Source organism: Amblyomma maculatum, chromosome 2, assembly GCF_055883805.1.
Source record: "Amblyomma maculatum isolate TAMU_Amacu chromosome 2, ASM5588380v1, whole genome shotgun sequence".
In the NCBI taxonomy this organism is placed as follows: domain Eukaryota; kingdom Metazoa; phylum Arthropoda; class Arachnida; order Ixodida; family Ixodidae; genus Amblyomma; species Amblyomma maculatum.
The window spans coordinates 107,210,149-107,231,574 of NC_139345.1; the positions used below are offsets into that span (position 1 = coordinate 107,210,149).

A 21,426-nucleotide genomic window follows, 5' to 3' on the forward strand; every position below is an offset into this window, starting at 1 on the left:
TGAGTTTTTCTTTCTCTGCGCGTTACACTGCCGTGTCTCTCTACATGAGCTAACAGGGCAGTTTTCTTTATTCAGAATTACCGTCCTGCGTATAGCTAGCAAAAGTGACAGGCGCGTACTCGAAGTTGAGTTTTCTCCTAAGCAGAATCTAATCACTGTGTTCGAAAATTTCTCTAAAATTGGCACTTTGCTGAAGAGAAGAAAAAAAGTGTGCGTTCTACTGTAAGCACCCCGCCTAAAAGCCTTTTTTGCGTGCTGTTTGCTATTTCTTCCTTCTTCTTCTAAGAGATGTGTGACCAACTAGCCCAACGTTCGACTCTATTACTGTTTGCTATTTGCTTTATTTCTCCAGTTGGCTTTTGCGGGCTAGCCGGCTTCCCTGAGTTCTACAAGCCCGAGTGGATTCGAGCCATCCGGAGCTGGCAAAGAGGAGACGGATGCTACACGGATGGCATGGAAATTGTTGACGACCCTCTAACAAGTAAGGACGCAAGGGCTGCCTGTCTTACGTCATAGTTGAGCCAGCAAGCACCTTTCTTTTTAGATGAAATAAAAGACCATGCATGACGCAAAAGTGAGCCCTAAACAAATGTATCTTCCGTCTTTATTGCTTTTTTTTTCTTTCATTTACTCCTCATTCTCCTTGTCTTGAAGGGACACTTAAATACTGTTCACTGTGATACTGTAATGACATTAAGGTATAAGAATGGTCAGCTTGAGTATCCTAAGTGAACTGCGGACTTTAATTAACTATATATGAAATGTCAAAATCAATTTTTCTGAAAATCCCAGCACTCATTCGATTAAAGTCATCTGCGCGTTTCCAGCCTTCTTCGTCCACAAACGTAAAATGGAGGACCGCGTCGTCTAAGCGACGTCTACCATTAGGTTTTGCCAAGGATCTGTAACACAGCAGATGCCACAAAAAGTAGCTTCCTAAATTATTCCAAGAAAAGATTTTATATTTTAATCATCTGCATCTCGAAGCTAAAACATCATATTAAGCGGGGAGTGGTTTCCTACGCCGAGAGATAAAGAGAGAGAGAGAGAGAAGGAGCGCGCAAAGGAGTTGGCCAGTTCCCGTATCCGGAACGAGTCGCTGCGTTTTTTTTTTCTTTTTTTTTTTTAAGGAGAAAGCCTTTCTTGGCCCATAAGTGGCATAAACAGAGCCTGTTAACATGTGTCCGTTCGAACGGTCAATAATCCATTTTGTGGGCAATTATTTTTAGCATAAAATTTAGTATCCAGTCTAATTACAGTATATTGCAAACTTGATAGTGACCTCTAAATTTTATTGGGCCACACCTCATCGAATTAAACTAAAATTGATGTCTAAACTAATTCAAGTACGGCCATGTGGCGGCTTCAAAATTTGCACGGGCCACCCCCATAATTTTAAACATCGGGCTGTTTTGTGAACTACGAATTCGTTTAGATGCAAAGCCAGAAGGAACAAGTTTTTAGTCGTTGTGAAGAACAGGTTAGCGATAAGGCATTTATGAGCGCACTAACGAAATTCGATGTTTGATCGCCTTAAACATGCGTAATGCCGGGGCTTATCATGAGATGCGAAGGATAGCCCCTTTATACAGGATGCTTAACGAGATGTCTTTGGTTGCAAAGCTCAGGCAAACTGTACTTCATCTCGCCGATATACTATCCGCGGTCATGTTTTACCAGATCAATGACTTTTAACTCATATAATGCCTTTTTTTATTAATAATATTGGTACAGCACAACGTTTTTTACCCAGGAAATGTACCGATGTCGCCCATGACGTCGTCATTCGTCTCCCACCCGGCGCTGAGAAAAGATAATGTGGGAAACGAATGCAAGAGAAAAACAGAGACATGGGATGGTGATAAGCTTTGATTGCTGACACAAAGAAATTATTGAGAAGAAACGCGACGAGAGTATAACTGTCACCGTACCTCAATCATGCAGCTTGTTCTGACGGAAGCCGTTTCAGATATTTTTTAAATGGAACCTGCACCTGTTTTAGAATTTGATTAGACTCTAGAATTTGAATGCTTATGGCATGTAGGTTAGCATGTGAAAAATTCTGGCGCTAACTTTTGACAGAGTGGCGCAATCTGCGATTAGAACCGCGACGACTTTCGAGGTTCTCTGCATCCCTTAGCGCTTGTCGGGAGGCAAATGACGATGTCATGAATGGCATCGGTACATTTCCTAGATAGGAATGCTTGATTCGAAGAAGTAAAAACACAGCAACCTAAAGCAAATCCTATAAGAGTTGTTCGGCAGCATCTCATAAGCGCCGAATGGTGTGAGCGGAGCCAGCGAAAATCAAGAACATTATCGTCCGTGACGTCAATGCCGAGCTTCTCCGCAATTCTTTAGTACTGTGAGCAGAAGCTTGAACTTTATTACTCGATTAAACCTTCACTTAGAACGCTGGAGCAAAAAAAAAAAAAAGAAAAAAAAAAACTGCATGGTTTACCTAGAGCCTTCACAGATTCGAACCCTTCAATATTGTGGGATTCCTAAAAGTGATGGAGTTGTCAACTAATCAGGCCCATTTAGACATTAAAACGTCAGGTTTTTAGATTGCTTAAGTTTCATGTGGAAAGGAACTATAGGCTTGTTCTGGACATTTCTAAAAAATGAGAGGAAGAGGAGACAACAAACAAAATTAAGTTCTTAACAACGAAGAGGCATTCATGTTCAAGGAATGTGGTTTTCGTGTTTTTAATGACTCCTTTCGCCCTACAAGAAAAAAAGTAAATACTGATTTTCTATACGCAACTGTAGATGTTTACAGGATGATTATTTGGAATTTGTTTATAAGGTTGAATGTCCCTAAGTGACTCGTTCTAGGAGGAACGGTGTTGTAATTTCGATCGCCTAGGGGTCTTTAACGTGCACTGATATCACACAGTACATGGTTGCCTTAGTTCTCGCCTTCATCGAAAAGCGGCCGCCTCGGCCAGGATTCTATTACCAGTCCATGGGGTCAGAAGTCAAGCACCCTAACCACTGAGCCACCGTGGGGTGTCTCTGTGAACAAGTTTATTTTAGAGCTGCCTCAACACCCAGTCGCCTGGCACAGGTAACAGCACAACAACACATTAAAACGTGCTCCCCCCCCCCCCCCCCACCTCTTCCCTCGCACACACACCTGCAAGCATTTCATGCAACTGGCTCATATAATGGTACCGGGATAACATTTTCGTCCGCACATTCGCATCCCATAATTTATTCTCTCTGCTTTATGCAAACCATATCTGCGATAAATGTGGGGAAAAATTAACTGTGGACTTGTCACTTGCAGCTTTCGAAAGGAAGCCCGTGAGGACAAAACGTGCGGAAATTCGGCTGGAAGGTGAGAGCAGAGCTCCGTTTTTCTATATTATTTTTTAACATTTTATTGTACCTTTCTTGCTGTTTTTCAACCAGTCTAAAATGCGGGCGCTCGAATGAGAAAACCACTGTGATATGACTTGTCACAAAGTTAAGAAACGGTGGTTACAACTCCTTCGTAGTCATCCCAGAGGAGAGCATAATTGTCTTGTTGTGGTAGAATCTCTGACTGAATATGAATATATCATAGCCCTTGTGCATTTCTGTGGGTTTAAACTCTACGAGCATACACATGCAGTAAAATATATATTTTACGTCATTTAACAGGCGCGCATACGTGCATACATGGCTAGTGCGTACAAGACCGATAGCTAATCACCGCAACCTTGCTTTTATGGACACTTTATAACAAATTTACGTCAACAGTTAAAGTCATTGAAAATGCCTAAGAAAGTTCGGCTATAGCATTGCCTACTTACGTTCGAGTCCTTGTGTGTCTGTGTGTGTTGATTATTTTCGGCGCCGTAATGACACTGGTGCTGCTGGTCTTGGTACCACCTGTAAAGGAAACTATTCTTGGTATGCCTTTAAGCTTCTGTTATCATCCTGTATACAAGGATTTCGCACATCAATCTCTAGCATCTAAGAAAGTTAGGCACTCACTTGTTGTCCCTGGCTTGGCATCGATACGTGGCAACGAGCTGTCTCCATCCGATTGGCCAGCGCCTGCAACGTCATTATTGGATTGTTTGAAACTAACTTCCGTGAATAATAGGTCCGATTCGAGAAAACTGTTCTAGTAAAAAAAAGGAGAAAAAAAAAAACGGTCAGCTTTTCTGCGGTGCACTGCACGCTGTTCAATCTTGTAGACCAGGCAGCGCAAACGCACTTATAAAACACTTCTTTTTTGGTTTTGATCAAGCATTGAAATAATGTTCTTAGTATGCCTCTTCTTTAATGTTTATTGCATATAAAAATGTTTGGGTAATTCTTTCTAAAATTGGGTAAACATTTAGACAACCTGTATGCAGCTTCATCGCAAGTGGTAAGTTAACCACAGCCGCCAAAAGTGAGAGCTCACAGATTTAGCCACAATTTTTCACGGGCGACGAAAGCGACAACTGAACATTACAATACCAGCCCGAATAATGCATAGAACTTAGACACATTGTAACCGATGCCATGGCCAAAAGCTTATATGAACACCATTGAAGGCGCTAAATTAGTAATAGTTATGAGTCGGTAATAAGCAAAGTTTGCCACACGAGCGCATGCGATATATGGCAAGTACCATGGAATGTACTGAACGGAAAAATTTTCTTAGTTATAAATCATATTTATCGTAATCACGGTGAGAATTCTTCCAAGACGGGCAAATGCTTGAACTATATGAATGTTGGCGCAATATATTTTGCCGATAACAATAACATTTATGTTATTATGAATGTTTTATATTGTGATTTGAACGTTATGACATTTAGATCAAAACATACTGTTTATTCGGAGCATTCAGCTAGTAATTATGATACAGTATATACAGTTATTTGTTCATTTATAACATTAGCAGGATGTTCTAAGGTAACATGTCGTGTTACTGTAGCTTACAGAAACATTCACAGTATTATAACGTTTTGCACTGTCTATGACGTTATGCTGTCTCTCGACACACACTTCGATAGTTCATGTAGTGGTATTCCAGCTCATCATGCTTTCTATATAAAAGGAAAATAGCAAAACAAAGCATTGACCCTCGATCTAAGCAAGAAGTGAAAAATGAGTACGATGAAACGTTTTATAGTTCATTCACATCTTGAGAACGGTTAAAACTAATGCAGGTACAAATTACGAGGAGCGAAAGAAGGGAATAGAAAGCGTCGTAAAGTAGTCTTTCATCATGTGCAACTATTAATCTTCCACCAGGACCAGGAACCTCGTTACATTTCTTTTGGATCTCCAACCTATTGACAGCACTTTGCCACGTGTTGTATGCCACTAGAAACCAATGCACTCCATAGTCCATACATTTGAGTGAAAGAATATGCCTCGTAGATATGACACTGCAAGGCTGAAGCTGAGAGTTGTTATTAGTTGACATAATATGCGAGATGCAAGTGCTTTCTTAATTTTTGTTGTTGTTGACTATACAGACGCTACATACCTACACACGCTTATTTACTAAAATCACTATTTGTTATTTTACAGATCGCTGCCGGCCTCACAAGACAGTGCTGGGGGCTATAGCAATGTCAACTGGACTTAAGTATTTGATTAACACAAGCAATCTTACAATAAGTGCTTAAAATATCTGTTAAAGGTGTTCACACTTGAGAAATTAGAAGTGCGGAGCTTTTTAGTTATTTATTAAAGTGACCCCTAAAGGCCCTCGAAAGGAGGGTATTACACGGGGCTCTCTCATTCCTCCCTCTAGTATTTTTTGATACCACCAAGAAAATTACATAGGGACTCGTAATGTAAGACAATTGCTAGCCATAAATTGCAGATAAAATTGACGCAGAAACAACCTGTACTGGAGACTGCGTGGGACAAATCTGTTGCAGAATAAAATGTTTTCCACCATTAGTGATGAAGTGGATGTGTCTACGTTTACTACGCAGTAAACAACATAACGCGTATTCCATGACGTTTCAAGGGAGCACACATCGACTCTTTATACTGAGTTGCTGAGCGCTAATTTCAGCGGGAAACAGTTTCCTCAGCATGTCAATAACCACGGTTCTCTCAGTATAGGCGTTCTAATAATTTCGAAAAACTGTTAACAGTTCTTCGAAATTTTCAGTTGAAACGTGCATCCATCAGGAGGCGGATAGTGAGCTCCTTTTGTTTGTTTTTGTTTTGTTTTGTTTTTTCATGCCGCGCAGGCTAAGGTCATCGATTGGCAGATCAAAGTCTCGTCGGTGGAAAGCTGCATAAGGTCTGGTTTCGAGAGTAGTGATCTGCGTCATTTTTGCCTGCTGCGTTCGCTCACCTGCTAACGAATTGCTTCGATGCCGGGTGTGAATGTCGCCCGGTAGAATTAGGCTCGGGAGCGTAGAGGCTCGAACCAAAACCATCGAAGTTGTCATACTTCCGGCCTGCAAGCAAATATATAAGAAGTCTATCAAATTTGTATACATACATGCCATTAAGCCCGTTCAGTCGTATATAAGAAAGTAGTTGGTGAAGGACATCAGTCTAGAAAGAGAAAAAGAACCAATGTTTAGTTTATATGAATCTTCGTGGTGCCCGCGCCAAGTTGGCACAATGTGAATCTATGTTTCAGACGAGTCTGGAAACCTGGGCAAACGTGTTTCTTCGCTCGGCTGCTATGTTTCATCTGACGCTGAAAATTAAAAATAATCGCGGGAATTTCGCGTGTTGCGCATCCCATTGGTTTTCAATAATTATCGAAAAGAATTCGCGTGATCAGAGGAAGCATTTCATGGGCTAGGGTTTCCAACGAGGAAGCAAAGTCGGCCATGATAATCGCCATAATCGCGCATCATTTCTCGGTTGTCTGTACCCTACTTATACTTTAACAATTCGATATATTAGACTCTTAAGTCAGCTTAAATTCGAGTATTTATAAATTTAATTTTTAATACACGACCATTCATTGAAAATGAAAGCACGACACATACCGTCTTTGCCAAAAGTAACTAGGCTGCAAGGTCCGCCCTGAAATCATCTTCTAGAGAATTCACACCACTTCTGAAGCAGTAAATCTCTGCAAAGTAAAGGCAAGACCCTGTCCCCACTTCTTAAAACATCTTGATGTTCTGGGTGTCCTTATTGGCTTTATTATGCCAATGAGAAGCAAACTATGCAGCCTGGTTACTTTTGGCGAAGACAGTACATGGTGCCCCCTGCAAAATCTAATTATATTAGAGCACAGTAGCTACTATTGCTCCTTTCCGTAGGCAACGTTACTAGAACCATGCTATTTCTGTTAACATTGTCCGTAGGTGACTGAAGAACTATAGGAAGAAGGGAGGGGAGGTGATCTAACTTCATGCAGGAATTCCACAGGTTGACTTCGTGAAATCGCCAAACCTGACTTACTGGGCGCTTGATGTGAACGGAGTTTTAATGTTCGCGACGTGTGGATGCGAAGCTTTCAGAGCTATATTTTCGGCCTGACTGCTATTTCTCAACATTTGCGCTAATTATTTCCTGTGAGAATGCTGTGGCAACAACGTCCAAAACTCCCTGCTCGTCTCCAGTTCCCAACATGAGTACCTGAACGGCGGAATGAAAGCTGCTCTCGCCAAAGCTCATACGGGCGTCGCGATCATATCTGGCCACATGGCAGGCCAGCCGCAGCCTCCTGATATCTGCACCTAGAAATATTGCAAGAGTCAGCCGCAAAAGGTGAAAGGTGTGCGTATAGACTATCATTGAAAAACGACTGCTAACCCCAACTGACCGCCTAATGAGCGCTTCGCTAGCAGTAGAAGCAAGCTGGATTGATTCAGCCTGGGATAACAATCCGGAAGACTTATCGCATGCTATATCAGAAAGGGCTGCATTCTGGAAGCACTGAAGAGAATACAAGTGTGTGTTCTGTATAAAGAATTCAGTGGCAACGAGGTCCGCTACGACGATGACAAATGGGCGTAAGCAGGTTTGTTGCAAATACATATACCTTACGTTTGTGTACCTGTTGTACCTCGGCTAGCTTACATTCGAAGAAAGCCCGCCCCCCCCCCCCCCCCTCCCCCCTCCCCCCCTTCCCTCCCTTTTTTTTTAGGCCTTCAATTATCCGCTACCAGGTTAGGATTGAGGCCTGCAGAGAATGGTGTAAATGCGATAGTTTCCTTAAATTTACAAATATAAAATATCCTTATTGCGTTACACGGTGCTCTCTACTGGCGATTAAACAGATGGCACTAGTTGCTGAGTGTCTAGGAAAGCGGGCGACAGAATTCCTGTTGTGGGCCTCCGCCGCTTAGAGCTAACCAAATGTTTGATATCACGCACTCTTCTAATAACAAACGTAATCTCCTAAACCTTGGAGACGTCATACTTGTAAACGCAACTTCGACACACCACATTGAACGCCCCGCTTCTTACGCCCCTAAGAGAATACAACAGGCATTATAAATATTACGGGAGAGACAATTTATAATTGCGTGACTGCAATGCCTTAACATTAGGTTTCCTATTTCATTGAAGAGCCAATCATGCTATATTTTCTCATTAATCCACAAGAAGTTGATTAGCATCGTGCGACTGGCGCTCCACCTTCCCCGGTAGCCATCGCAAGGTCATTCCTGTTGTGATCACAATCACGGCGCGCACTCCGCCCGCTTCAGAACTTTCTACACCCACTAGCTGCCTTCCGGATCTCCTTCTTCTACCCTACAAGTGGAGAGATTGATTTCTCTCTCGTCGCTTTTAAACCTGAAAAAGACGGCTTGTGGAAAAGCTGTAAAAACGCTTTGAAATTTTATAATTTAACACTAGAATCTCACAAAATGAAAGCGCAAAATGAAGTTTGTCTTGCAGAGCTGAAATAGCCTTTTCTTCCATTATTTTCATTTCGGCTTGTGAAGCAGCGCAACTTAAGAGTTTGCGGGAATCAAAGCTACAAAGCAGCGAATACACTGCATCTCTTGTAGGCGTCACTTGATCTTATTTATACTAGCGTGTCACATCGAAACATTCGTTCGGTAACCTGGAACCGATGCAAACTGCGCGCAGAAAAAAATCAATTATAAATTATTCACTAAGAGTAGCCGAATTTCACAAGGTGATAATGTCTTGCGCAAAAGTTCAAAAGCAGAAATGCAATAAGAAAAAAATTGATATATCTACCCCTTTAAGCTTCACTTTCAAGAGAAGGGCGCGGTAGCGCTAAGATGTCCCTCAGGGTGCATACGCACCTATTCACTAAACTGTCTGAAACATCAGCGTTCCATATGCCCATTGAAGTTTTCTGCAGACCGAACAAAATCCTGTGCCCCAAAGATGGCCTTTGCTCCTTGCAAATGAATGGCATCCCGGGGCACATTATCCCTGTTACACCTAAGCTTCGTTAGTTACACTGTTAATCTGGTTCCACATACGTCTAAAAAAGTTCCAGTTACAAGCGAAACTTTTTTGGCACGTATGTGGAACCAGATAAGGAGTGTAGCACATCAGTTGTATGGCGCATAATCAACTACAGCTGTCAAGCGCCAAACACAAGCTTCGGCTTGAAGCGTAGGACACAATAGTGTGAAGAGGTCTTTCAAAATCCCAACGCCGATTTTCACCAGACTGCTCAAAACGTCTCTGTTCCGAATTATCATGGTGGGTTGCGAGACACCGAGAAGAATGTTGTGCCCCAGGTTGGCCATTGCCACCTGCCACCCTACAACCATCCACCCGTAACGCCGACTCTAACGGCAACCAGTAAATGAATATGGGCCTTAAATATTTCAGCCACAGTCACTGCAAAGCGCCAAGAACACAACATGGCACGAAGTGCAGCCACCATGTGTCAGCCCAAACACTTAATTACTCGTGCATTAATAGGCACCAGATTTTTGCGCTCTCTGCTTTCAAGCCTGAAGCAAAGTGAAATGGGCAGCGACATCGGGCGGAAAAGCACGAAGGTGGGAGGGCAGTATAGAACCACGTGACCTATTGATTTCTTTTGCACTCCACAGGGAGCGCATAATGCGTGAAAGCTGAGTGAAAATCTCGAACCTCGCTCCTCGTATTCTTCCACCGTGCTCCTCGTTCTCCATGCTTGATTGATTACCCTCTTGGTACACACGACGCACCTTTGAGATCATTACTGAAGCGCTTCATTTCAACGCGAGAGCGATGATACCACCGCGTCGAAAGAAAAGAAAAAAAACTGTCCGTCAGCGTCGACGGCGCCGACCGTTCGAAGCCTCAACGATTTGACGAATCACGGACAAAACTCTGGAAGCTGGTGGCATGAGAATGTGCACTTCTCCGACCACAGTGCTACAACCTTCACCTGAAAGAAACTTCGACGGCAGCAGGACATTTCATGTGGTCTATAAATCAACCGAAAGGAAATTGCCACAGCAAAAAAAAAAAAAAAAAAAAAAAAAAAAAAAAAAAAAAAAAAAATTAATCCAGGAACTACCAATGTTGCCTCATTTCTATGTCTTCATAATTATTCTAAATATTTTTTTTAAATAGGTAATAACAAAATCATGTAGCATGCGGTGGAAAAATAATGATTGCGCGTATACTGCTGGATGAATCTCACCGATTATCTGCGAATATTTGTTCAATGGACCTGGAGGCAGGCGTACCCTTTATAGTCCACCTCCAACACGTACGCAACAACAGAGAGTATATACACTGATTCAATACAGGCTATACGCGGCATTCATAGGGGTCGCATTCCTGAAGAACAGCAGGATGATCTACACAGAGCTCCTACCAAGCTACGTCCCCACACTGTCACACTGAGGTGGATTCCTGCAATCCCAGATGAGGTAGTGCATCGCCTCGCCCGCGAACTTCAACACTGGGTGCCTGGGATTCCCTGGCCTTATCCACCCACGTGAGACGTTACTCTTCACAACAAAAAAGAAACCAATCTTCACTATGACAATACCAGGGAAATTCTTCGTACACTTCCTCTTCCTGATAAATCCCTCACTACCACGCAAATAGGCATTCAACGCATATTTACGCAGTAGGCATAAGACATACGCTGCGTACTGCATTGGATCGTCTGGACGCTCACCCCTTAACGGAAGGAAAGATCTTGGGACCATGGCCACAAAAGTCATCTGCGCTCAGAGCATACAAGGCAATTCTTGGCTTTTTTAAGAGAGACTAGCCTTATTGACAGACTGTCACTTTCTCACCTCCTCTCCTCTTCTGCCCTCCCCCTTTAATTCTCCCATTCCCCTTCCCCAGTGCAAGGTAGCCAACCGGAATTATTTATGGTTAACATATCCCTGCCTTCTGCCCTCCTTTTCTCTTCCTCCTCCTCCTTCAACGCATACAACTAAATACACTCCTTACTTCTGCCCGATCGTTTCTAAACCACATCAGACATTCCCCCACATGCCCGAATTGTCCTGAACACCATGCGAACTTAGAAAAATGCATGTTTTTCTGCCCTGTTGCAATTCAGTCACCTCACTTTCCACGCCCTTCTCCCCCAACGTAGCATTCTTGGTTAGCCTCTGACCAGTTGAAAGACCAGTTGGCCTTGGTGACCCTGGCCCAGGACATTCTTCACGCTCAATAGTGCTTTAAATTGTTTCCTCCTCCTCCTCCCCCTCCTACCGAACGTTGACACCATCCGCTGAAGGGTCTACACTCCTCGCGTCCATTTTTGTAACTGTTGTTCTTGTCGCTGTGCGAAAGAAAACGCTTTTTATTAGCAATGGCGTGTGCCATTTGACTTGTGGAGCTGCAGGAGATAGTTGCCAGAACCCGTCACAACTTCGGTGTGCAAAATTGGTTAGGCCTATGTCCGATTGAACGCTCATGTGGGTTAGTCGGTTAATTTAGATCAGACATGACTCCGCAATATGAAAAAGACAAGCGATATAGAAACGCCTTCACCCGTGGCGTCATTTTCGTCTCCTGGTCACATGTCCTTGTAGTATTAGCGCAGAGCTACCTTGTATCGACTCCATTTAGAAGCACGCGCGAGCCGTTGATGTACACATGGGGTACACTTGACAGTCCCTGACAAGTAGGGTATCGCGTTTGCATTCTTAAGGCAATGAACCGGCACCCACATTTACTGATCCCTAGTGACTTCGCAGTAGAGATATGTCGACGAGGCCATCTACAACACGCATTCGGTGCGACCTGCTTTCAAGTCCCTTCAGGGATCTACATATCGCCACTTGCAATAAGCTTTATTCTCACGTATACTCTCGTCTGCCAAAGAGGCCGCCGGCGCGTGCCTATGTTCATCAGGCGCACACGTATGAAGAATTGTTCACACATGCGCGACGGATAAAATAAAGCCACGCCAGCACTATAGTGCAAAAAGAAAAAGACATCTATGTCTCCGCACAAAAGGAACGGATTCTTTGTGCAAAACCTGAATAAATCCTCACAGCATGACCTAATAGTTTAAAAACCTATTTGGCTTCCAGGATTGTTGCATGTAGCAAGCTTCCTTTCCACCTTCCTTTCAAATATGGTGCTCATGATCGAAGAAACTAAATATTGTCTGGACAATCGGTGTGCGAACTTATTTGGTATGCGTTTATTTGCACACGCGGGTGCCTGCCGTCCAGGTAAATGCGGCTTGGCATGACAAGCTGTCATAGCGAAACAGACATATCCATCCGGTGTTAGACTCTGAGAAGGAAAAACTTTCATGCTATAGAGGCTATTCACTGTCATGTTTAGCGGGCGTCAGATGTAGAAACTCTGATTGCATTATCCGCCATTACTTTGGGCAGATCGAAGTCACTGTGTATTCTTACACCATGATCGAAATCGGGGGGGGGGGGGGGGGGGGGGGGGGGGGTATCAAAACTAAAAGCACCAGAAAAAAAGTTAACGCATTGTTTGCCTATATCTCGCTGATTTCGATGCTAGTTTTTAAAGCCAACTAAATATCACTACTACCTGCAAAGGCAGTAACCAAGTAACCATAATCGGCCGCGTCCGGCCGGTGTTTCGAGCCGTATGACAAGACCCATCGCGTATGATTTGTACGTTCATTCGTATCCGAGCCATCGCGGGAGTATTTCACGGTGTTTTGTTTAGGTGCTCGGATGCGCGGCCACTAGTGTGTCATAGTGTGTTTCCGGCGCATCACAGCGCACAAGAACGACGCACGCATCAGTGGGCGCCGCGCGAATGGCAGTATAGTAGAATCATGAGAAACGACGGCTAAGATAAAAGAAACAAAAAACAGCAGTCGTCGTGGGGTACGTCTCTTATCTTCGTCCTTGTCATTTTTTTTTTTTTACTGGTTCTCCTCTTCACATCTTATAGGCTGTGAGCCGCAATCATTTGCCCACAATTAAACGCCGAGATTAGATATTAGAGAAAGGCATGGTGGTTTGTATGTATCCAGATACGTGTTTTAAGGGCACTGCGACGTATGGGTAGGCGTTAAAGACGTGTACATTTTTATTTTCGAAAGCGATGCGATGAGAAACGACCGGGTCATTGCTCTATCCTATCGCTGCATTTTTGCCAGCAACGACTCGCTACTACGATCACCTACGCTGATTGTAATCCCAATACATAGATTGTAGCAAGACGCAGTCGTGGCCCAGATCAACCCCACCGGACGGCACTTTAAAAAAAAACTTACCTTTATTTGCACAGCAGTACAACCAATGACAAAATAACAGTTGTTCGCAAAGACACATCGAGCTTTTCACCAATTGCAGTGATCGATGACTGAACAAACAATTTCTGTGGCTGCAGTGAGTGATGGGTACATGCAGCCATGTCCACAAACACGAAATGAACTTGATCGCAAAGATTATAGACGCGTCTTAACAGTGCAGCCGATAGAGCCGGCACGGCACCACTCCCATCCTTGTGTAAGTGCCCAAAAGCTGAAATCCTTTCACAAAAGCTCATTTATCGGCGCTTAGCACTTGAATCCCGTCTTGAGAGATGCTTCCAATGGACTACACGCGGTTAAAGCTTCGCACACACGCACAGTGCACACCTGATGGCCCGACGCCCGACCGGCGCATCTTTCATCGCCATGACATTGGGCACCCCGGTGACATGGTTGACGTCAAGTGATTGGTTGGTTTGTGTGGGGTTTACCGTCCCAAAGCGACTCAGGCTATGAGAGACGCCGTAGTGGAGGACTCCGGAAATTTCGACCACCTGGGATTCTTTAACGTGCACTGACATCGCACAGCACACGGATGCCTTGCTTTTCGCCTCCTTCGAAAAGCGGCCCCCGATGCCGAGATTCGATCCCGCATCCTTGGGAACAGTAATCGAGCGCCGTAACCACTGCGCCACCCCGGCGGGTCTGACGTCAAGTGAATAAGCCCTATAGTCACCACCTCTCCGTAAACGGAATCACGTCGTTCTCTAAACAGGTAACTTCATCGATCGTAGACGGGGTGAGTAGAAATGCACAAGATTGCCTGCATATGACACTAAGCCACTGCTGGCACAATTGCACAATGCTCCTACAGAGCGGTTTTATTTCAAAGGTGATAAATAGCTAGAATAACGGAGACGCAGGTAGGTGCAGTTTGTCTAAAAGGCACATTCCCTTGAAGGCACTGCAACGACCCTTATAGGTTCTGAGTAAGCAAAGAGAAAACGGCGACGCCAACAATCACACGCCGTCTTCGGATTAGTTTGAAGCACAACAAATTCTCTTCGAAAGGCGTCGCAAAACTCTAAAGGCCGTTTCACATGATGCGATTCTCGCCGCAGCAGAGTGCGATTTCAGCCGCACAGCGACAGAAGGGCCCGCCACTTCCGTCGCAGAGCGGCTGCGGCAGACTTCCAACATGTTGGTCGCACGCCGCTCCCGTCGCAGCGATCGTTGCGAACGGGACAGCCGCCAGCCTATGGAATTCAGCCTGATGTGACTGTTGTACGTAGTTGCGTACAAAACGAAAAAGTTAAAAATGTATATTTTGCATAAAGTGTTTTATATTTTGATAAAAAATATAAATTAAATACTACATTTAATCTTACGCGTGTTCTACCTGTATTGTTCGTAAAATATGATGGTGCCGCCGCTCGTGCCGCATCGACAGAAATCGCTGGTTCCGCAAGCATATGAAAGGGCAGTTGCGATTTGCGCCGCAACGACACTGCGACTGGGCCGAAATTTTTCGTGCGCGTCGCACCATGTGAAACGGCCTTAACACTTTATTGGTAACATGACGCCGTTTATAACAAGTGGCATCACTTGTCTTGTGAGGTTTTACGGTAGTACGTGTTGTAGTTCGCCACTTATTCAGCTGGGATTTAGCACAAACAATGCAGTTTTCTGTATAACTGTTCAGTGGTCTCCATTAAATCCTGAAAGCGTTATGTGGTGGCAACAACGACATGTAAACGCTGACTGATTTATTTATAGGAAGGGAAAAGGCGCGATTACTGTCTCACTTGTTTTCTGTGGACACCGCGCCGTAAGGGAAGGGAGGAAGATGGGAGTGAAAGTGGAAAGAGAGAAAGAGGAGCCGTAGTGGAGGGCTTCGGAGTAATTTCGACCACCTAGGGATCTTTAACGTGCGCTGACATCGCACAGCACACGGACGCCTCTTCGTTTCGCCTCCATCGAAACGCAGCCGCCGAGGTCGGGTTCGAACCCGGGTACTCCGGCACAGTAGTCGGGCGTCTTACGCTGACAAAGAGGCTAACGGGGTACTGTAATGATGGAGAGCAGCAGCGTAATGAAAACACGGACACAAGACACACGGAAAAACAGGACTAGCGCTAATCCTTCCGTCGGGTATGCACGACTATCACCTTCAAGTGACCATGACAGACACTGAGCCTTTCCTTTCTTATAAACCAATTTACAATGGAAGCGAAACCTTCACTTCGCTAGACATAGCAGGTCTTCGTGTGATACTAATTTTGCCCTTCAAATGACCTTGACATAATTACGTGTGGATGTACACGATTTCGTGGTGCTCACCGAAATGTATACTGCGCCTTCCGTTCACCAAAACCAAACAGACGGAGAGGCAGCCCTGGTATAGCGATGTCACCTTGAACAACCTTGAAGGTCAAAGACAGATAATTCACCTTTCCTTCTTTATAAACCAATGTACAATAAACAAGAAAAAATATTGCAATGGCTTAGCTCAGCTATGCCAGGATCCCTCAGGATACTGGCGGTATCACGGATCATCCCTCATGACCTGAATCGCTTTGGAACGTTATACCCTATATATGAACAAAAGTTTAGTGCAGATCACTAGTGGATGGCGGTCAATTAGAATCAGAATCTACAAGCTGCAGAGCGTCCTGAACAGGCACCCCCAAGCCCATTGCCATTAGCGCGACTAGCTGTCACAGCTTATCGGCCGGCACGGAGCCCGGGAGTCGTGCTTTGGCGACGGCCATATTTTCAGCCTGCGGGTGAGAAGGCCGCCATTGAGGATAAACAGACTGCGACTGTTCGGCAAGTGGTCTACCTGAAGTGCGATCGCTGCGGAACATATGTCGCAGGCCTGTCGAAGAACCGCCAGAAACATTTTTTTTTTCCCGCACGTGGGCACGGCGATTTCGGGATAATGCTTACTTTTCGGTGGCAGGGTAAGCCACTTCTACAGCCAGATGGCAGCCGGCTCCTCACCACGTTGTGTTAAAGTGAATATTATGTGGGTAGAAGTACTGCATGTATAGACGTGCGCAGGCAGCAAAATTAATTGTAATGGAAGAGGTATATAGTACAGTAGATTCAAAATAATAATAATAATAATAATAATAATAATAATAATAATAATAATAATAATAATAATAATAATAATAATAATAATAATAATAATAATAATAATACTGTTACATGGCAACAAACAAGAAGACGGCACAACATGGCGACAAGGTGAATGATGATTTAATGGCGGGTCTAGCGCGATGGTTCCTCTCACGCCACTGCCGATCTTCGCAACACATCCCGAGGCCACCGAGTGATCGTCCCGATCGGTTCATTGAAGTTGGTGGTGACGTGACGGTGATGACGTTCAAGAAAAGCTAGAAGAGAATGATGCGCTTGCTACCACGATGACGATGACCACGATGATGCTTGGGTGATCCGCCTTCCCTGGAGATCTTCAGCCATTCGCCACCAAAGCATACGTGAGAGCGATGGCGCGAGGTCGTGTCGGGCGGCTGGGCGGGGTGGGGTTTGAGTGTTCGTGTCTTTCGGCTCTTCGGGTCCGTCGGGTCTGTGGTCAGTTCGTGTGTGCGCCTTGTCTTCAGATTCGGGCTGGGGGCTGGGCGGTGGTAGTTGCGGCTAATCGGGACTGGGCAGGAAGGGCTGGGGCGAAGATGCGCGGCGATATCCCACGGCTCTCGGTCGATGGTCCCGGCGTATGGATGGCATCGATGCTCTAAGACGAGGATGGAAAGAATGGTAATACAAAACAGGCCCGTCTAAGCCACAAGCGGCTTGCATAGGACTTGGCCCGGCAGGTTGAAGCAGTGATACAAAGTTTTTATTGTATTTAAAATACAATAAACAAAATCAAAGTAACATAACATAGATTTCCTGTTTCTGACAGGTAAAGTGAAAGATATGACACTCACGACAAATAAACGTGAAAGAAAAAACACTCCCGACAATTAAATCCTGTGAAAAAGGTTCCTATGAGACATAACTGTCAATGAACGACCAGGCGTGAAGGTTCAAATCAAAGGAAGTAAGTTTTTAAGCACGGCTATAGATGCAGCAGAAAAAAACATCATCCGGCAGTTCATTGAACACTTTCTGCACATAGAGGCAACGTCTTACCGCGCCCTATCTAGTGCTTGACCGCGGAACAAATTTCCTAAATAATAAGATCCAAATGTAATACTCGCCTAGACATCGACACAAACCGATGTAGGAATATACGGAGACATCCCCATGACTCAAATACTGTCTGCTGCGTTCGACGCCACACCTCACAAAAAAGGCATTGCCTAGAACCTACCAGAGCCTCAAGTCCGAGTGCACATTGACATGAACGCAACAAATGTGTCATAACCTTAACCAGAGTTCACACTCCCACTAGCATTAGCATTTCGCGTCTCCAGGGCTGTCAATGAAATTACCATGGACGTGTTCCAATAGAGGCGAAACGTAAGGCGCCCGTGCACTGTGCGATATCAGTGCAGGTTAAACAACCCCTGATGGCCTAAATTACCCGCGGCCCTAAGTCGCTATGGGATGTTAAACCTCCTGTAATCCTAACACGACCCAATATTGCTATGCTCAGCAGCTTAGGCCACGAGCAATGAGCTGCCGCGGCGGCCCCGGAGCGCTAAACAAACGCAGCTGAAGAACTTGGCAAGGTGCTCGGCCTGTACTTTTTCCACGAATCGGAAGTTCTGACTACGACCATTAGTATGTGTATAACTGCCTCTTACAATATCCCCCAGTCGCCTTACAATCAAAGGGTGCCCCAGACTCGTGGTTTTGCAGCTAAACGCAGGCCGCGGCCGCATGATTTGAAGTCTAATGTTACCAAATTAATCTCCTCAAATATTCCACTAATATACTGCGAAATTAACGCCTTCTGAAAAAGGACAAGTACTGCGTACAGTTCTGAGGTAATGCCGAAAATTACCGCAATTCAATAAAACTGTTGCGTAACAACGTATTAATTATCATCCTTTATTGTTGTTTTAAATCCCATATCAGGGTCATAAGAAAAAAAAAAAGGGGGGGGGGGGGTAATCGGTGGAAACGGTTATACATAAGCATATTAACATTATAAAACGCACAAAAAATTAATGTTAGCAAATTGGGTAGAAAACGCCAAGTAAACAAAACAACGCAAATTAAATACGGCAAACCATACAGCAATATATTAAAAATGTTAGCTGATGTTCAGCACCGCTTAAACAAGTTCAAGACGCCTGAAGGACTGTTTGGCGTGGTTTTGCTTGAGAGATTGGCACAGAGTTTTGCAAAGTGCTAAACGTATTTAGCTGGCAAAACTTTTGGAATATCGGAACACTCCGAAAGCAGACCGTGCGTGCCGTTTTGTCCCCTTATATCTATTTTTTATTGAGCATGAGCAAATTAAAACATTTCCTGTGGTTAACTCGCAATATATCTAAAAGATTGTAATAGGGGAGTAATTACTTATTGCATCCACTCAAGTACAGCCATACGGCTATCTAATAGATTGTTACGACATAATTTTATGTTGGATGAGCGTAATAACGTAGTGTATTGGCGAAGCCAGCCGAAATGCTTTGCCCTTGTTACAGATGATTAGGAGTTCTTGGCATCGCATTGAAGGCGTTTTTTTTACGTGACAACTTTCGCAATACATTAGAATAACATTGGTTTGTGCCATTGGATGCAGGCATCAATGAGCGATATGATTTTGTGTTAAAAATGCGTCACTTTTCAGTTTGTGAATCTTGTAGGAATAGATCGAGGAAAGGTGGCGATAAACTGGTCGAGGTCAGAGTCTATGCTCGCAAAGTGAGCCTCACCGTAATCATGATTGTATTTAACGGATGGTTGAAGTTTTCAATCATTAAGTTCAAAAAAAAAAAAAGAGTGTAATCACTCAGACCACTGAAAAATGAAAGAGATTGAATTAGCTTGGGAGTGGAAACGTAAATGAGGTCGAAAATATTTGAGCTTCGAGTTCACTGATTAACTTTATTAGGATAAGGTTGAAGACAGGCACCATTTCTAGGAAACCTTTAGGCTGGTGAGAAGACGCTGCCAGGGCCTCCCAGTCAATGTCCATGAAGCTGAAATCACCGCAAAGTATAAAAGGGCTGCAAGGACATCGAGGTTGCAAGTCTTAATTGAAGTGCAGAGTGTCCGTAATAAGTGTCAGGTGCTCGACAACATGTATACTGGCATATAAGGGAAGACGCATTTTAAGGCACATTATCTCGCTGTGGGTATCTGTTATTACTATAGCGGTTGATAGCGTTGATGTTGATGCAAAGCCCAGGAATGTATTGCACAGACCATCCAGTACATGGTTATATCTTAAAGGTAGGTAATGATTTGGTTCGGCGGATAAACGTTTTCGCACGTCGTCGACCCCTTGTCTGAGTCTGTCTATCGGCGCGTGTTGACAATATATTATTCTGCGTCAGGCTCATTTTATGGTATGATATGGTATGGTATGACATGGTGTACGTGGTATGGTATGGTATTGTATGGTATGGTATGGTATGGTATGGTATGGTATGGTATGGTATGGTATGGTATGGTATGGTATGGTATGGTATGGTATGGTATGGTATGGTATGGTACGGTATGGTGTGGTATGGTATGGTATGGTATGGTATGGTATGGTATGGTATGGTATGGTATGGTATGGTATGGTATGGTATGGTATGGTATGGTATGGTTGGTTGGTTTGTGGGGTTTAACGTCCCAAAGCGACTCAGGCTATGAGAGACGCCGTAGTAGAGGAATGGTATGGTATGGTATGGTATGGTATGGGGTGGGGGGGGGGGGGGGAGCAGAGTGGTGTAGTGTGGTGTGATACGGTACGGTACCATACGGTGACACGGTATGGTATGATGTAGCATGATATTGTATGGTACATGGAGAACCCCTTACAAAAGCTGGACGTGATCCACGCATTTTTTTTTTTTCAGACAACCGCAAACTGCGAAGTCACATATCGCAAAGTTAACCAAATTCTGTGCATCGTGCGATAATTTCCCACTTCGGCTAAGAGCTCGTCTTCGCGATCTAATTTGATCTTCCGGGCAGTTCACTAAAAAATCCAGGTCACATTTCTTGAAAGCGTAGGTCTACTTTCTCTCAACCACCTCGACTGCATGTGTTTATGCACCAACTGTTCGGCTCGTTGGTCTAGGGGTATGATTCTCGCTTAGGGTGCGAGAGGTCCCGGGTTCAAATCCCGGACGAGCCCTATATTTTTTTTTTTTCAAGATCAAGTTTCTCAAATAAAGAACTAAATACTTGTCGGACCGAAGCGTGATCAAGCACACAGATTAAAAGGAAATAAGAAATGGCGGGCACAGCTGCAGCAAGGGGTTAGCGACCCGTATCGGCACGCTGGCCTCATGGGAGGCTGTAGCGAAAGGTCGCGGATTAATTTTGAAACTACGCACAACACGAGTTTTTTCATGCCACGGCCGGCATTGGATTCCGCGACCTTGTAGTCTGAGCCGAACGCTGTAGCTATTCACTGAATCATTGCTGAGTATGTATAGCAAAAGCGGCGCTACCGCACGCTGCAACATTCTAGAAGCAGGGTCGGGCAAGCTATTCACCGGGTGATCATAGGATACTTATTTGTCGTAGCCTTATTCCGTAACCCGGAGTCCACAGTCTTCGCGACAAATGTCGACCCTTTGAGAAACACCGCCGCTGACGAAAGCCGCAAAGCATTACTCACGCGCTGGCTGCGGTGACTCCGCAGAGACTGGGATCGAATGACAGCTTCGTCGTGTTAAAAAGCCCGCGCGCTGGCCGCGCGTAACTCCGGCAGC

The 21,426-nt window shown here is 44.5% G+C and overlaps 1 protein-coding gene and 1 non-coding gene across 2 annotated transcripts in view; both read left to right on the forward strand.

The window, feature by feature from the left end:
• The window catches only part of LOC146199499 (UPF0764 protein C16orf89 homolog), a 102,267-nt gene extending 96,377 nt beyond the window's left edge, over positions 1-5,890 (forward strand). Inside the window, exons 7-9 of the mRNA XM_084594996.1 lie at positions 353-481; positions 3,293-3,343; positions 5,524-5,890. Of these exons, the coding sequence (XP_084451122.1) occupies positions 353-481; positions 3,293-3,343; positions 5,524-5,621 (278 nt within the window). The 3' untranslated portion in view covers positions 5,622-5,890. The remainder of the gene's footprint in view (positions 1-352; positions 482-3,292; positions 3,344-5,523) is intronic.
• A 14,881-nt stretch (positions 5,891-20,771) lies between these two features.
• On the forward strand, positions 20,772-20,843 carry TRNAP-AGG (transfer RNA proline (anticodon AGG)). The gene has a single exon. It is a non-coding gene; the product is annotated as a tRNA-Pro (tRNA).
• Positions 20,844-21,426: the final 583 nt, after the last annotated feature.